General features: G+C 34.7%; 1 protein-coding gene across 3 annotated transcripts in view; it reads right to left on the bottom strand.

Annotated features, from left to right (window-relative positions):
* Nucleotides 1–2,156: 2,156 nt before the first annotated feature.
* Nucleotides 2,157–14,362, bottom strand: part of SLC16A7 (solute carrier family 16 member 7) — an 84,362-nt gene continuing 72,156 nt past the window's right edge. For all 3 annotated transcript variants that reach the window (XM_041465703.1, XM_041465704.1, XM_041465705.1), the window contains exon 5: nt 2,157–13,213. In XM_041465703.1, the coding sequence (XP_041321637.1) occupies nt 12,942–13,213 (272 nt within the window). In that variant the 3' untranslated portion in view covers nt 2,157–12,941. The remainder of the gene's footprint in view (nt 13,214–14,362) is intronic.

The raw sequence follows: 14,362 nt of genomic DNA, 5'->3' as shown, positions 1-14,362 counted from the left end.
TCAAACAGGGGTTGTAAATGGCTTCAGGGTGATTCATGCCTGTTGATGCCCTACACCAGCCAAAGTACTTAAAACAGTTCTCTGGTTGTAAACTCCTGTTAGTGTCACTCTTAAGGACAAGGAAGTATGTCACACTTTCAATACCTAGGACTAGGTACTTCTGCTAAGAGCCCACTTGCAACCCTTTGCAGATGCACTGAATCTCCAGGTTGCTGCTGCTGCTGTTACAAAGACAGAACTTAAAAATTAGATTTTAATGTTTCCCTTGATTAATTTTAGGAGAAAAATCTTGCTTTAATAAACTTGAGTGGAACCCAGAATTAAGACTATTTAATGACACTTTTACTTGTGGGAATAACATTGCCAGAAAGATTAACTCTCTTAGAAAATAATTGCTACTTTTAGGCAATTTCTCATTTTCAGTAACCTTTTGTATCCAGATGAAACTTTTATGCCTCTGGGTTTGTGGATGGGAAGAAAAATACCTAGTTCTGTGAAGCAGCCATTTTCAATTAGCAGTGTGGCCTGGCAGCAGGAGGGCCAGCCATGTCCTGGAGTGCACCAGGCACAGCATCGCCAGCTGAGCAAGTCCTGCTTTGCTCTGCACTGCTGTGTCTTCACCCTGAATACTGTGTGCAGTTTTGGGTGCTGAGGATATAAAGCTATTGGAGAGCGCCCAAAGAAGGGCAACAAAGATGGTGAAATGTCTGGGCAGGAAGTTTTGAGTAAAGGCTGAGGTCATTTGGTCTGTTCAGCCTGGAGAAGAGGAGACTGAGGGAAGAGTTCATTGCTGTCTGCAACTTCCTCACGAGGGGAAGAGGAGGTGCAGACACTGATCCCTTCTCTGGTGACCAGTGACAGGACCTAGGGAAATGGCCTGAAGTTGTCAGGGGATGTTTAGACTGGGTATTAAAAAAAAGATTCTTTACCCAAAGGGTGGCTGGGCACTGGAACAGGCTCCCCAAGGAAGTGGTCATGGCACCAAGCCTGACAGAGTTCAAAAATCATTTGGATAACACTCTTGGGCACATGGTGTGGGATGTCTTTCCCAGAGCTGGAATTCAATGAGTTGAACTTGATACTTGTGGGTCCCTTCATGAAATTCTACCTCAAACAAACACAATAAATCCAATGTCAAAGTAAACATACACAAAAAACCCCTATGGATTTTATTAATACCCAATAACAAGGCCTTTTATTATTTGCAGTGGACATCAGCTGAGTAAAAAATAAATAGATTATCAACGCAAATCTACTTTTTTTTCAGTCTTTTAAAAGCTGTGGGTATTGTGACTTTTCAAACCTATGCATTTCCTGTGAGACACTCAGGGAATTGTGAATCCACAGGGGATTTTTGCTGTGCAAAAGCAATTTTTTATGTACTAGTAATTATTTTTACTGATGTTTCTTCACTTTGCATAAAATATTTGATGTTGGAAGACATATAGTCCAGATAGAGTGTCACTATGCAAACTGAATTGAAAGATGGCTACTTCTGTGGCAGAAAAAAATATGAGTAGGAGAGAAACTCAGTCCTGAATCCCCAGCAGCTTTAGAAGAGGGAATCATGGGGTCATTCATGTCAGCCAGAACTGAACCTGTCTCTCAATATGTCTGATGAATAATGCCATCATTGCTAAACTCTGTTGCTTCATAAATTGAATACAATTTTCCTTTTATGTCCATTTAGAAGGTTCAAAATGGAATTGAAAAATCTTTGTTTTGTAATTAAGGCAAATAAGCACTTTTTCTGTGAGGGAAAAAAATTCCTCTTCATTTCATCCTCAACCATTTTCCCCCAATTATTCAGTTCAGTGATTGAACTGAAAAACTATGGTGCCTAACTGCTATTCATTTATCATTCAGGCCAAACTGGAATTGCTGTTATTAATCAAAGTATATTATGATGGTTGGCAAAATGAATCACTGTTCCTCCAAAATAAACGCTTTCTAAGTGAAAACTGATACATGTATGATATATCAAAAAATGTTGCCATTTCTTTTGGTACCTAGCTACAGCTTTAGAGTCCTACAGGACCATTTCTGAAAATATTTATTTTGTGGAAAATACAAGCACAAATGAGTTAGCGATATCTGAACTAGATTATCAAAGATAAATGTTTTCTTTTAGTATTCACTTAAAACTACTTCAAAAGAAATCTTTGAGAGTTTTATTATGTTTTCATAACACATTTCCCCAAATATTTCACATTAATTTTGTGCTGAGAATTTAATGCCATATAAAAGTTTAATTAAATACTTGTGTAGTTTGTAGGTCTTCATGAACTTTCATGAGGATGATAAAACATAAACAGATTGTGCTGATGAACTTCTGCTTGTCTTAAATTAAGAAATAAGTAAAGCAGCTTTAGCAAATTTTCCACTCCAATTTCATAAACATTAAAGTGTTCAAATAGACTTGCACATTTCCAGCTCATGAAAAATTATATGAAGGGGAAGTAGGAACAGTAGTAAGAATTGACTTCAACTCTATATAGCTGATATACAAGGCATGAAAATTATTCTGCTGTCACAGTTTTTATATATATATAAACATATATTGCTTGATTAACTATGTTTACACAATTTCCAGGGGTAAAAAATTATAATTAAATTCTCGAAAAAAGAAACACATAAAAGAAAGAAAATTCATAGGTGTTTTTTAATGAAACAAAATAAATCCTTGTATAGATATCACTCTTAAAAGCACTCAAATTAAAACTGACAATTTCCAGGCAATAAAATCTAATCTGATCTTAAATTGAAATAATATTTAGAAGATTTATTGGATGATATCAGCAAATGCTGAGCAGTATCTCCTCTGGGCATACATTTTGATTAATTTTTCTTTATGGAGACCTCATAATTTCTGAGAAATTTCTCAGAGGTCCTTTTTATCATATAAGGTCCAAACAGTTGGAAAAAAAGATTTTTGTGTTTTGTTGGTTTGGTTTGTTTTTTTTTTTTTCCCCTTACTGTTGTTGTTGGGAGATTTTACAGCTGAGACAGTTTGTATATGGGTGTTCACTGCTTATGTCACACCCCCAAAAACTCTCCTCCTCTGCCTGGGCAGCAGGGTGAGTGTGTACAAACCTGGCCTCAGCAGATGAGCCTGTGGGCTGTGGCCTCTCCCACCATGAACCCAGGCAGAGATGATTTTCAGCACAGCTGCTGAGTTTGGCTTCCCTTGTGAATTCATTCTTCTCCCTCAGCCTTGTTCACTTCTCCTTAGACCTGAGATATTTGGACAAAAGTGCCACCTTTATCTTATCTCAAGCTCCCATCAGAGTCCAAATTCCTGTCCGAAGGCATATTTGGGGAGGGGTGGCCTTCAGTGGTCAGTAGCCCCTACAGTGGACAAAGGCACTTCAATGATCTTAGCAATGTTTAAAACATTAATCATTGATTCATGTTTGCATGATCATGATCAGTGTCAAAGTTAGGAGGAGAAGAACTTATGAAAGAAGGGAAGTAACTTAATTACCTTCCAGGCCCATTTACTCTGAATTCTGACTAAATCCCAGAAAAAAAAATAATCTGAGTATTATTTTTGATGAATTACTTTAAATTCTCATGTATTAATGTGAAATATTGATACGAGGTAATTTTCAAACAATACATGAAATCTGTGATTATAAAATTTTAAACTGAATTCAAGACAGCACAGTCCCAGATGTTTTAAGATCCATTTGCACTGATAAAAAGTGGGTAAAATGTCCTAAAAATAGAAGTCTGACTCAGTGTTTCACCTGGATTTTGTTCAGGTGTATCATCTTTATTTTATATCTCGTGAGAAAAAAAGGGAAACTTTGGATTAGGTCACGAGTTCCTTTGTACAGAAAAATCAGCAAGACTGAGGTGTCATGCTAGTAAAAAATTAACAGCATCATATTCTCACATGCAAGTTTTGAGGTGAGAACATCATTATGTTATACAATAGGATGCTGTAAGAAGCTTCCATGACAAAAATAGGCCTTCAGAGAATGGATGTATTTTAACTAAGACAGACTTACAGTTGGATGTCACCAGGCATGGGTAATTAGAAGTCACCTAATGAAACGGAACTACTTATTCAACCCGTGAGTCACAATCACCAATTATGTTAATACACCATATATATATATCACTTCATTTCCTTTGACTTATGTTTTTTATATTTAAAAAACAATGCTGGTACCTCTGATCTCTATCCATAATGTAAGAAGAGGAAGCAAGACACAATGTGCTATGGCAAATGCAGATGCTTGCCAGCTCCCAGTCACCTGTGTCCTCTTCAGATTCCCAAGACATTTGAAAAACAATTGCTAGAGGTCTTGCAACAACATCTGCCAGCACTTCTCAGATTAATCCCATCAGGTCCCACTTTCAGGGAACCAGCTGGCACAGCAGATCCCACACAAGTTCAGGGTTGACTGCATGTTATAGATTAGGAACTTCAGTGAATGATAATGTTTTTGAAGTCCTCAAAAACAGAGGAATAAAACTGTGGAAGCTATTAATGTTGAGCTGCAATGGCAAATGCAATCTATTTACTCAACTTGGAGTAACCAGCAGAGTTAAAAGGGGTCATTACTAGAATAAAATAACATTTGTTTCAAAACAGTAACAGCTAATATTAGAAACAAACTACAGACTGAGGTCTCCATTTATCTTGCCACTACACTATCAAAATACAAAACCTCAGTAATAGGAATGATTTTTCTGAAATCAGCATCTATTTTTCAGCAATGTATTTTAGTAATGCAATTAGATTCAGTGAGGCAACACATCCTTAGGCCCAAAAGTGATATCAGCTGTGTCTCTGAGCAGGGTTAAATATCATATCTTGTTCATTGTTTCAAAAGGACAATTTTACTACTAGATATTTTTAACTTTTTTTTTTGGTCTTTAGCTTGGTCAATGCCTGAAAATGGATTTTTATGATTATTAAAACAGTCAGATATGCAAGTATTACAGGGGTCCATAATCTAAACAATATTGAAATATATTTCGGTAGCTGAATCAGCACTTCTGTATCATGAAGGTTATATGTATAATTCTTTGAAAATAGATTTTACAGTTGTTAGAAATATAACGACCATTTGCTTCGATAAAGTTATTTCATTCTTATTCAATAGTTCATCTTTTATATCTTTGTTTTCTAGTAGCCTACTGTGCATCTATCTAAAAAGTGTGTAGGTAGTACGCAAAGGTGTATCTTAATACTGTCTCTAACACCCCCCAATATCTTAATTTTAATTATCCAATCACATTCTGTAAATAACAATTTAACTGGGGCAAGAAATCATAGAGTGAAGTCAATTTACAAAAACATAGGAACAGACAATATTCAGAGGATACAAAGTAAGACTTATCTACATACACTATTTCAAGACACATGGATAAATTCCTCTTCTGTAGCAAAATGAGTATTGGTGACTAAGGAATAACATTCCATGCACAAGGAATATAGCACGAAATCCAAGTCCAAGTAATGGGGAAAAGAATCCCTGGTGTCCAGATGGTGAAATTAGGAATAGCAAGGGGTTGGTACAATGTTCTGCTACTAGCAGTAGCTTTTCTCCACAGGAAATCTTGAAGTTCTGTTTCTGTATGCAACAAGAAATGACTTTGAGTCCTCTGCTACAACTGAATAGTGAATCCATCTATGAATATTTGCACATTCTGAAGGTGTAAATAATATACTATTAAGGAGCCTAAGAAATAGAATTTGCATCCTTTCAGAAAAACTTTACATGGAAATTTTATTTTAATTTTTCTTTTTTTCTCCCAATTGCTTATTATACACAATTTTCATTGTAATTTCCCATAAATATATATGGACAAACGACATATTACACAGTAGTACAAGCCTGGAATAGAAGTTAATGAACAAAAATGCATTTAAATACAATTTAATGCAATGCATAAGCACTTTACAGGGTTAATATACATTATGAACAATGAATTTTTTCAGGTCAAAAAAAAGATTTGGCATCTAGAAAGTTATCATTCACTCATATCTCTTTGGAAAATAAATAGCACCTCTAGCTAATAAATGATTGTCAAAAAAAATCTAGCCAATTTATTCAAGTAAAAACCATACAGTATTGCAAAATACAGAAAGGAAGAAACAACTTTATTAGTCAACAACAGTGGTTACTGCATGTTTAATTATTGCATAGCAATACCAGGTTCTGTTGATAAACTGCAGATACGGTGAACTTTCCAAGTAGGCTGTAAGTGGAAAATGCAGCTGTATCACTCTTCGAGGAAGTGAATTTATGTAAATTACTTATGTACCACTCTGAAAAATCTCCCAGCAATTTTAAGGTATAACTGTTTTAAAGAGTGAGAGCCAAATGTAGACTTTTCATGGGCTTGCCTACTTGCAGACCAATTGAAACCACCAAAACTTGCAAAAGGTATGATATATTGTCAGCGTTTTTAATGACTAATATTCTGGAGAATTTCACATATTAATCTAACAGGAATATTGTTTACAGGGGCTTGAGTATTCTCACTTTCCATACTTGTTCCAAAAAATATCATGTCCACCAATATTTTGTATGAACTGGTCATACATATCACATTAGCTGAAAACTCAGTATATTGGTTGCAGTTGTTCAGAGATCATTTAGTTAATATTTCCACAGCAATGACACCCCACCAACAAGTTCACCAACAATGTAGGTTTTGCCATCTACCTCAATGAACATTCTCAGTGATCTTGGGCTGCTTTCAACTGAGTCATGGTTGGAAACCAGTGTTATGTAATACTGCAGCATTTCAATTAATTTCTACTAAAAATAAATCTAGCAGAAACTGAAAAATAGCATATGGCCTTACAAAAAAAAACTTAAAATTTTTCTGTCATTTGTGGAAGTTTTTTATTTGCTTACAATTATGTTTCATTTATCAGGCACAATATGCAACTTACTCTAAAGCATTATATATATTTTATATATACAGAAATATATATAATATATATAAATTAGAGTTTTATATATAGGGGAATACATATATACACACATACCACATCTGCATATATATTCCCTTATATATGTCCATATATACATTCACAGACAACATAAACCATTTTCTCTGGAAATAAGAAAAATGAAGGTTATAAATGCTCAAAGAAAGCTTGAAAGGAAATAATTTCCTTTGGGGTTAACAGACTTGTTTGGATACTTATTCAAATATATCCTCTGTATTTTATAATCTACATTCAGAGTGTATGGTGGGATTTTTTTAAAAATTTATTTACATAGACTACTAAAATAATACATATTGTGCGTTAATTTAGGGACTGATTCATTAGGAATATTATGCAGGCATAGAAAATTTGCCAGCTGTGTTTGCTGTGTCATATCTGATGGTCCTGAGATTTGGAATGGAGAAAATAAGGCTGAAATCTCCACTGAAGCCACATCACCTCAAATGTTTGGTAAAGCTCCTTGATTGGTATTTTTATGTTGGCTTTAGTGGACCATGTACTAGGTCCTAGAAGGCAAGAATGGTTTGAAGAATATCTTTGAAGGAACAATCATCTCTGGTTTTGTAAAGAGCATATGAGGAATAATCATCATTCCTTGACCCCAATCTAATATTTTGTGAGTACTTCCTTCAACTGCCCCATAAAAGGAAAAGCAAGCTGAAATCTGCTATTATTTCTAAACCAGAAACACAATTTTTTTTTTTCAGGGATGCAAAATGCAAAATGTTCTGTAATAATTTTATAAACTGTTTGGATATATTAACTTTGCTAATTTCCCTAACTCAGAAATTGCAAGAAAACAAAAAAGAATAGTAGCCAGCATCTCACAGAAAGATCATTGGACTTTGGATAGCTAAATGACACATTGAGTTTTCAAACCAGACCAGTGATGCAAAAACTTCATAGGTATGGGTTAAGATTAAAGATATGTGAACAGATACAAAGATGTGATCACAGATATGCCCTGCCTTGAAAACAGAAGTGTAAGCAGCTTTAAATATTTGGGAGACTTTCCAATAGTCTGTACAGGTTTTACCATTATGCATTTTGTTAACTCTATTCTTACAGGGTTGTGCAAGTCTCCAAACTTCAACTGAGAGGTAGACGATGAGAAAAATTTGAACTGCAAAACTACAACATGCAAATTATGTTGAAATCACACAGCAATGCTTATGCAAATTCTGATCAAAAATGTGACAGTACATGCAAGCACTTTCATTATATATATATTTGCAAAAATATCAGAAGTGCACCCACCCCCAAAAATTCCAAACAGTCTTATTAAAACTGGAAAGCCATCTCTGAAAATAATTATTTTAAAATTCCCTTTATATTCCTCTCTGTGAGTACAAAAATAGTCATCTATAGAGAAACTAACAAAAATTGCCTGGTTCAATTTTGTTATAGGCAAAATTGTCAGTGTCATTTATAGCATGGTCATCCATAAAAGTGGTGACTGGTTTTGTTTAGTGAAATCCTCAAAGCAGTCCAAAATCTGGCTGCATGTGGTATCTTTAACTTATGTATACCAGTACCTCTCCACTAATATTCACAACCAGACATGAAAGAAGGAAGTGAAAAATGTTGCATTTGGCAACATGGAAAATGTGTCATTTCATGAAAAAAAACCAAGAAAGAATTAAAGATAAGTCACTACATACCCCGACCAAATTTTTTGTTACATCAAAATTAAGTATGGGGTGCAGGTGGGGAACATTTAAAAGGAATGAGAATTCTCTGGGAGGAAAAATCATGTACACATTGCCAAATGTTTTTTAAGCACAGTGGATGCTGATATGCAACATGATCATTAAAATGCATGTGAATTTGCATCAATGTCAGTGAAATTGCTGCCATTCACTTCACCAGTAAGTAAAGCTGTACCTCCTCTCAATAAGGACAGCATCACTTAAAAAAATGTATTTGAAGATGAAGTAAGATTTTCCCTACCTCTGTCACAGCAGTTCACAAAACACACTCCTGAAATAAAAGCACTGTAGTCTTCCATATAAAAAGATGCTTTTCTGAACTTCATGGAAATACAGAATTAACAATTGCAACCACAGTTCAATGGGGAGAGATGGGAGGGGTGAAATTTTGATACATTCCTGAAATAGTAATGAGAATTATGAGTGAAGAGTCTTTCTCTGGAATTGGAAAGGGCAATACAGGAGAATTCTCCAGCTAATAGAGTATATGACATAAAAAAAACAAAAAAAACCCAAAAAAACCAAAAGCCAAAAAAACCCCAAAAAAAAAAAAAAAAAAAAAAAGAGAAAGAAGTATCTGGATGTGTACTTTAAAACAACTTGAAATTTAACCCTGATATGAAATTGGGAAAATATTATTTATGCTATCCATCTTCCTACTAGTTTTAAAATTTTTGCATTATTTTTTCTAGACGAGAAAAAGGGTAATCAGGCTTAGCAATACTGCAGTAGAGAAATTAAAAGAATGAAGTATACATGAGTATAAATGAGAACAAGATCAATTAAGGATTTGCTTGCACTGACTGAGACTACAGATTCTTAGAGCTCATAAGAGACAAGTGCTAGAAATTCGGAGTACATTTCTTCATCACTGATCAGGGGAATGGCTCCGTGCTAACCCTTCAGTGGTTCAAACTGAGGGTGAGGTAATTAAGAGAAACCAGAGCAATTCAGAGAAATTGTCTATATACCCAGGTCTAATCTCAAAAGCAGAAATGTAGCGATGAAATTATTTATAGTTCAAATTACAGGTCAGTGCAAGTAGGAGTGATATTCAGGGTTTGAAGACAAGTTATACTCATTTCGCTGCTTTGATGTTCAGAATAAAGTTGATTCAATGCAATTTATTATTATAATTTCATTTAGAAATAATAGCTACCTATACCAGGCAATTGCCCCTTTAGGACCCGTTATTTGGAAGACACAGGTTTTTAATTCAAGATAGTTTTTGCATAGATACAGTTCCAATTTTCTTCACTCATCTCTGGGTTTTAACTTCTTTAATATTCAGTAGTATCAAGAGTATGCTGATGGCTTTTATTTTGTTGCTATTATTAAGAGAAAGAGTAATGAAAGAGGTGTAAGGAAATGTTTAACTTGGCTCTTCTTACTTTATATTGCTCTAGTTGTCTGCCACATCATTTTGCCTTATGGGATCAAAAGCTGCACACTGGTGAGTGGTGGTAAAGCAGCTCTTGCAGTTCTATTACCTTTTAACATAATAGACCAGAAACAAAAGAGTAGCATCTCTGTAGAGTGTTTATAGAAATTTTTATTTCTCTGAGATAGTGATATAATTTTTGCTGCCAGTGGTCAGATGTGTCTATGGCTCAAGGAACTTTGTTTTTCCCTTATTTCCTATGCCATGTTGTTTTGTATTCTGAGATCCTGCATAGAACAGGCAAGTTGCCTGCATATTTCCTGAGAGACTTCTTTTTATCATCATTTTTCTGAATCCTTTATTTACTCAACAGCAACTTTTAACAGCCTTCAGTCAAAAGTTGACACTTGTATTCTACCCTTATTCTTAATCATGCTCCTTTATTGCAAAGAGGTAACGATAAGCACCTACAATTTTACCTCAGACTTTTTGGTTCAGTTCCTGTATTAATCTCTTTTCAAATAATCTCTGCATTTCTATCAGCGGCTATCAAGAGCAGAGTGATATTCCTGATGACCACTCTTCAGCTAAAATTTCAGTTCGTCTTTCACAATCCAGTATTTATAACTGAAAATCCTTACTGTATGAAAGCTTAGTATCTATGAAATTCATCCCTTTCTGGCTGTGGGCACACAAAGCCTTCACAGCTCCTGGAATTCACTCAATATGTTTGTACAACCAAAAAAAGAGCAATGCTTCATGTCATGGGGTGCTGGCAAGGCTAAGGTTCAGAGGGAGGTGCAATGTTTTTGCTTACTCTCTGAAGCTTGGGCTTGGGAGAGGAACTCTAATTTTACTGGGGCTGAATCATTCCTCTTTTCAAAGTACATGGCTCGAGTCTGAACATGCAACCATATTTTATCTCAAAACTCTGGAATGCATATATTTTGATTCTGATGCTCCTAAAATTTTACAGGATTTGTTGGAGAAATTTGGTTTTCCTGAATACAACTAGGTAAAAAGCAGGTATTAAATTCTGTACCATGCTGAGAGTAAATTCATGTTTCTCCCCAAAACAGTGATGAGAAAATTTTAAAAAATCATCATTACTGTGGAACTTTATAAAATGATAAACCAGTAAAACAGAATCAAGCACTATCAACATTTTTAGAAGAAAAATTAAAATAATATTGAAAATAATAAGAAATAACTTAAAAGCCCTCCCATATCTACTAGATTTTACTATTGAGTTTTTAATTTTGTTATTGGCACTTCAAAGTGTGCTTATCACAGTTAGTGTTTATCACTCTGTCCAATATATTTCCAACTTTTTGAGATTTAGAAGAGGATTAAAATGAATAATTTTCTTTTCCTGGAATTGAGTGTAGGTGTATCCTGCATAAACAGTGCATAAATGTTTTATGAATCAGACCCTTAATTTTCACAATTTTTGAGGCATTTACAAGCATCCCTCCAAAATGAATAGCACCTTTCCTTACTTAGAAATAGAACAGAAATAGTTTCACATATTATCTTCAGAAGCTTGCACTTTTATCTTTCAAATGCAGTATTAAATGATTTGTGTAAAGTAAATTGTAGGTTTATGCCTTGTTTTGTCTAAAGGAAGAGGAACAATTGTGTACATTTTAATTTATATGATGGTCTGCATGAAATTGTAGACACAAGACTAAACATCCTGCATAAAACTGATGTGTCAATACAAAGCTTCCAGACTGGCATTGTCAAGGTGCCTTGCAGCATTTTTGCTCAAAGCAGCAATACAAAAAAAGAAGTAGCTTTTCACTAAATTCCTGGGAAAGGGAAGTGGGAACTGGGAAGCTACCCATCTGCAAAGATCTGAAGTTAGATCTTCAGTCTCCTCTCAAGAAACCATCAAACTAACGACTTGTCAATAAAGCCAAGCATCTACTTTGAAGTCATTGTCATGAAACTCATTAAGGCCACAAAAGCCAAGGGTTAGTATCCTTTTAACATCAGCAGATTATGAATCCAGTCCCTTTAGGAAAATGGCTTCACAGTCTGATCCAGAACCTTCAGCTACAGAGGAATACACAGTCAACAAACTGATTGCCACTCTTGTTAGAAATGCAAATCTTGAGTTTAAACCTTTTATGTACAGGCAGATTTTAGCTAGCTTGAATTAGCAAGGTGTGAACATACTTTGAATTCAAATGTATATGTTGAAGTACTATGTAATCAGCTATAACTGGAGGAAACTACTTCTGGAATATATTGTAAATCAGCTTTTAATTGCATTTTAGAGGTGTGTTCACCAATTATTTGTCTCCTATACTTAACTTTTATATCCATAATTGCTTATGCAGCCATATTTTTATGTAGTGGGTGTACAAAAGAGAAGAATGTTTCAGTGTGCTATGGTCAGGTATTATGTCTCTTTTGAAACAAATCTTTGACTTTATCTTCTCTTTAATATTAATGGTAAGTAGAATTTGGGCAGATTATTTCAATAGACTTTAACCACATCATAAAGATGAATGCAAGTATCTTCCCAAATAAGAGTAGGAGATACTTTTGCACCAGATACCCTTCTGAAACAAAACTGTTTGTCACAGGAAGGCTTTATAGCCTGGTTTGTCTGACTCTTGATCGTCCAGAGTCAAAATTTAATGGACTCATTTGCATTGAGTCACTAGCTCTGTAATCATAATTTTTTATCACTGAAACAAATAAACTGTAGATAGTAATTTAGCTTTGAGTCTTGCCATAGGGGAAAAATCTGTTCCCATCCAATATTGTGACTGATCATTATTACCACAAAACCTGGCCTGTGTCTTGAAGACATATTCCTAATGGAAGTCATAAATGTTGCCTTCTGAGCTATAATTTCAGACTAAATATTGGTTTCTCTTTCTGATGGATCTTCAACAGCTTTATCAGCTCTGCTGGAAGCATCTTCGTTCTCATTGTTTGTTAATGGTTCTGCTTCCTTTGGGTCAGCATTCTTCTGTGCTTTCTGTTTCTCATCTTCTAACTTCTTTTCTTTTGCCAAAAGCCTGTAGTTGATGGCATTGCCAATGAACAACCAGATACTGGCCACAGTCACAATCACTCCGCAGACAAAATACATGTACTGATATTCACCAGTAACATCTACTAACCAACCTGAAATACAAAGATAAGAGAAGAGAAAAAGAGCATTTAGACTAGGACATCAAATAAAATCCACATCTTCCCCCTGGGAAAAATATCTATATATGTTTTAGTTTTGAAGTTGGAGCAAAAATGCATTTTCAACATGTTAAAGTTGAAAACAGTGGAGCTCTCAAAAAACACCTGTATTAATCTAGATAGCAATTGCCGTTGAAGACTGACAATAATAAAGTATTGAAGAACAAAGTAAGTAAAGCTTAATGAATAATGACAGTTTTTCAGCTCTTTTATTTTCATTCTTTCATTACCTTATTATTTCATTCACCTCCTAATAGTGTTTTCCTATTGTTTGGAGTGACAGTCTGACACTCACTGAGGCTGCATAAAGGCAACAGGATGAAGAGGCATGTGCCTCTTTAGGCTGCTGTCTCTGTGCCTCAGCTGCCTGCTTTTCACTTTTACTTTCCTCTGACTGGTGAAAGAGATAGAAAGGCTTCTCCCTTCAGCCATCACGCTCAACTGCTGAGTTTTAAACTCTGAGCCCTGTACCTCAAACTTACATTCAGACCTCTGAGTTTAAATTTCTTTATGGCAAGGACAGAAAAATATAACAGTTCTTCCAATTTATGAGACATCCCTTCTAAATTTTCCCAATTCCCAAATTAACCTTTATATGTATCCAAGTATTTAGCTCCAAACTTTCCTGCACTATAATTGAAACTCACAGGGTGAGCTGCACACTTCAATTTAGTATGCATTTAGATGTTTTTACTGGGCTGAAAACATAATGCTAGCCTATTCACCTGATATATGTTTACAAGCCATGAAATTATTCCAAACTTTTCTTTTTTTTTTTTTTTTTTTTTTTTTTTTTTACAAACCTAGTACTGGGACAAACTCAAAATAGCACTGAAAGTGTAGAATTCACTTATTTCTGTAAATAGTGCAATTTGCTGATTTTTTTCAGTGAGCAGTCTCATAAAAATATATTTAAAAACAAAATTCTGAATTAGCAATGCTTCAGCATACTATTTTAAAACATATGAACTAGTCAAAACTAGAGCTTAGGTTTTCCATGTGTTCACCCCTTTTGTTGCCTCTGTTTAACAAGTTAAATCAATTATTTATAGTGTTATAACACAATAAAAAATGCTTTCCAAA

The sequence above is a fragment of the Pyrgilauda ruficollis genome, unplaced genomic scaffold, assembly GCF_017590135.1.
Source record: "Pyrgilauda ruficollis isolate IOZ18807 unplaced genomic scaffold, ASM1759013v1 scaffold19, whole genome shotgun sequence".
In the NCBI taxonomy this organism is placed as follows: Eukaryota; Metazoa; Chordata; class Aves; order Passeriformes; family Passeridae; genus Pyrgilauda; species Pyrgilauda ruficollis.
Note: the sequence above shows the minus strand (reverse complement) of the source record. Positions and strands in the feature narration are given on the sequence as shown.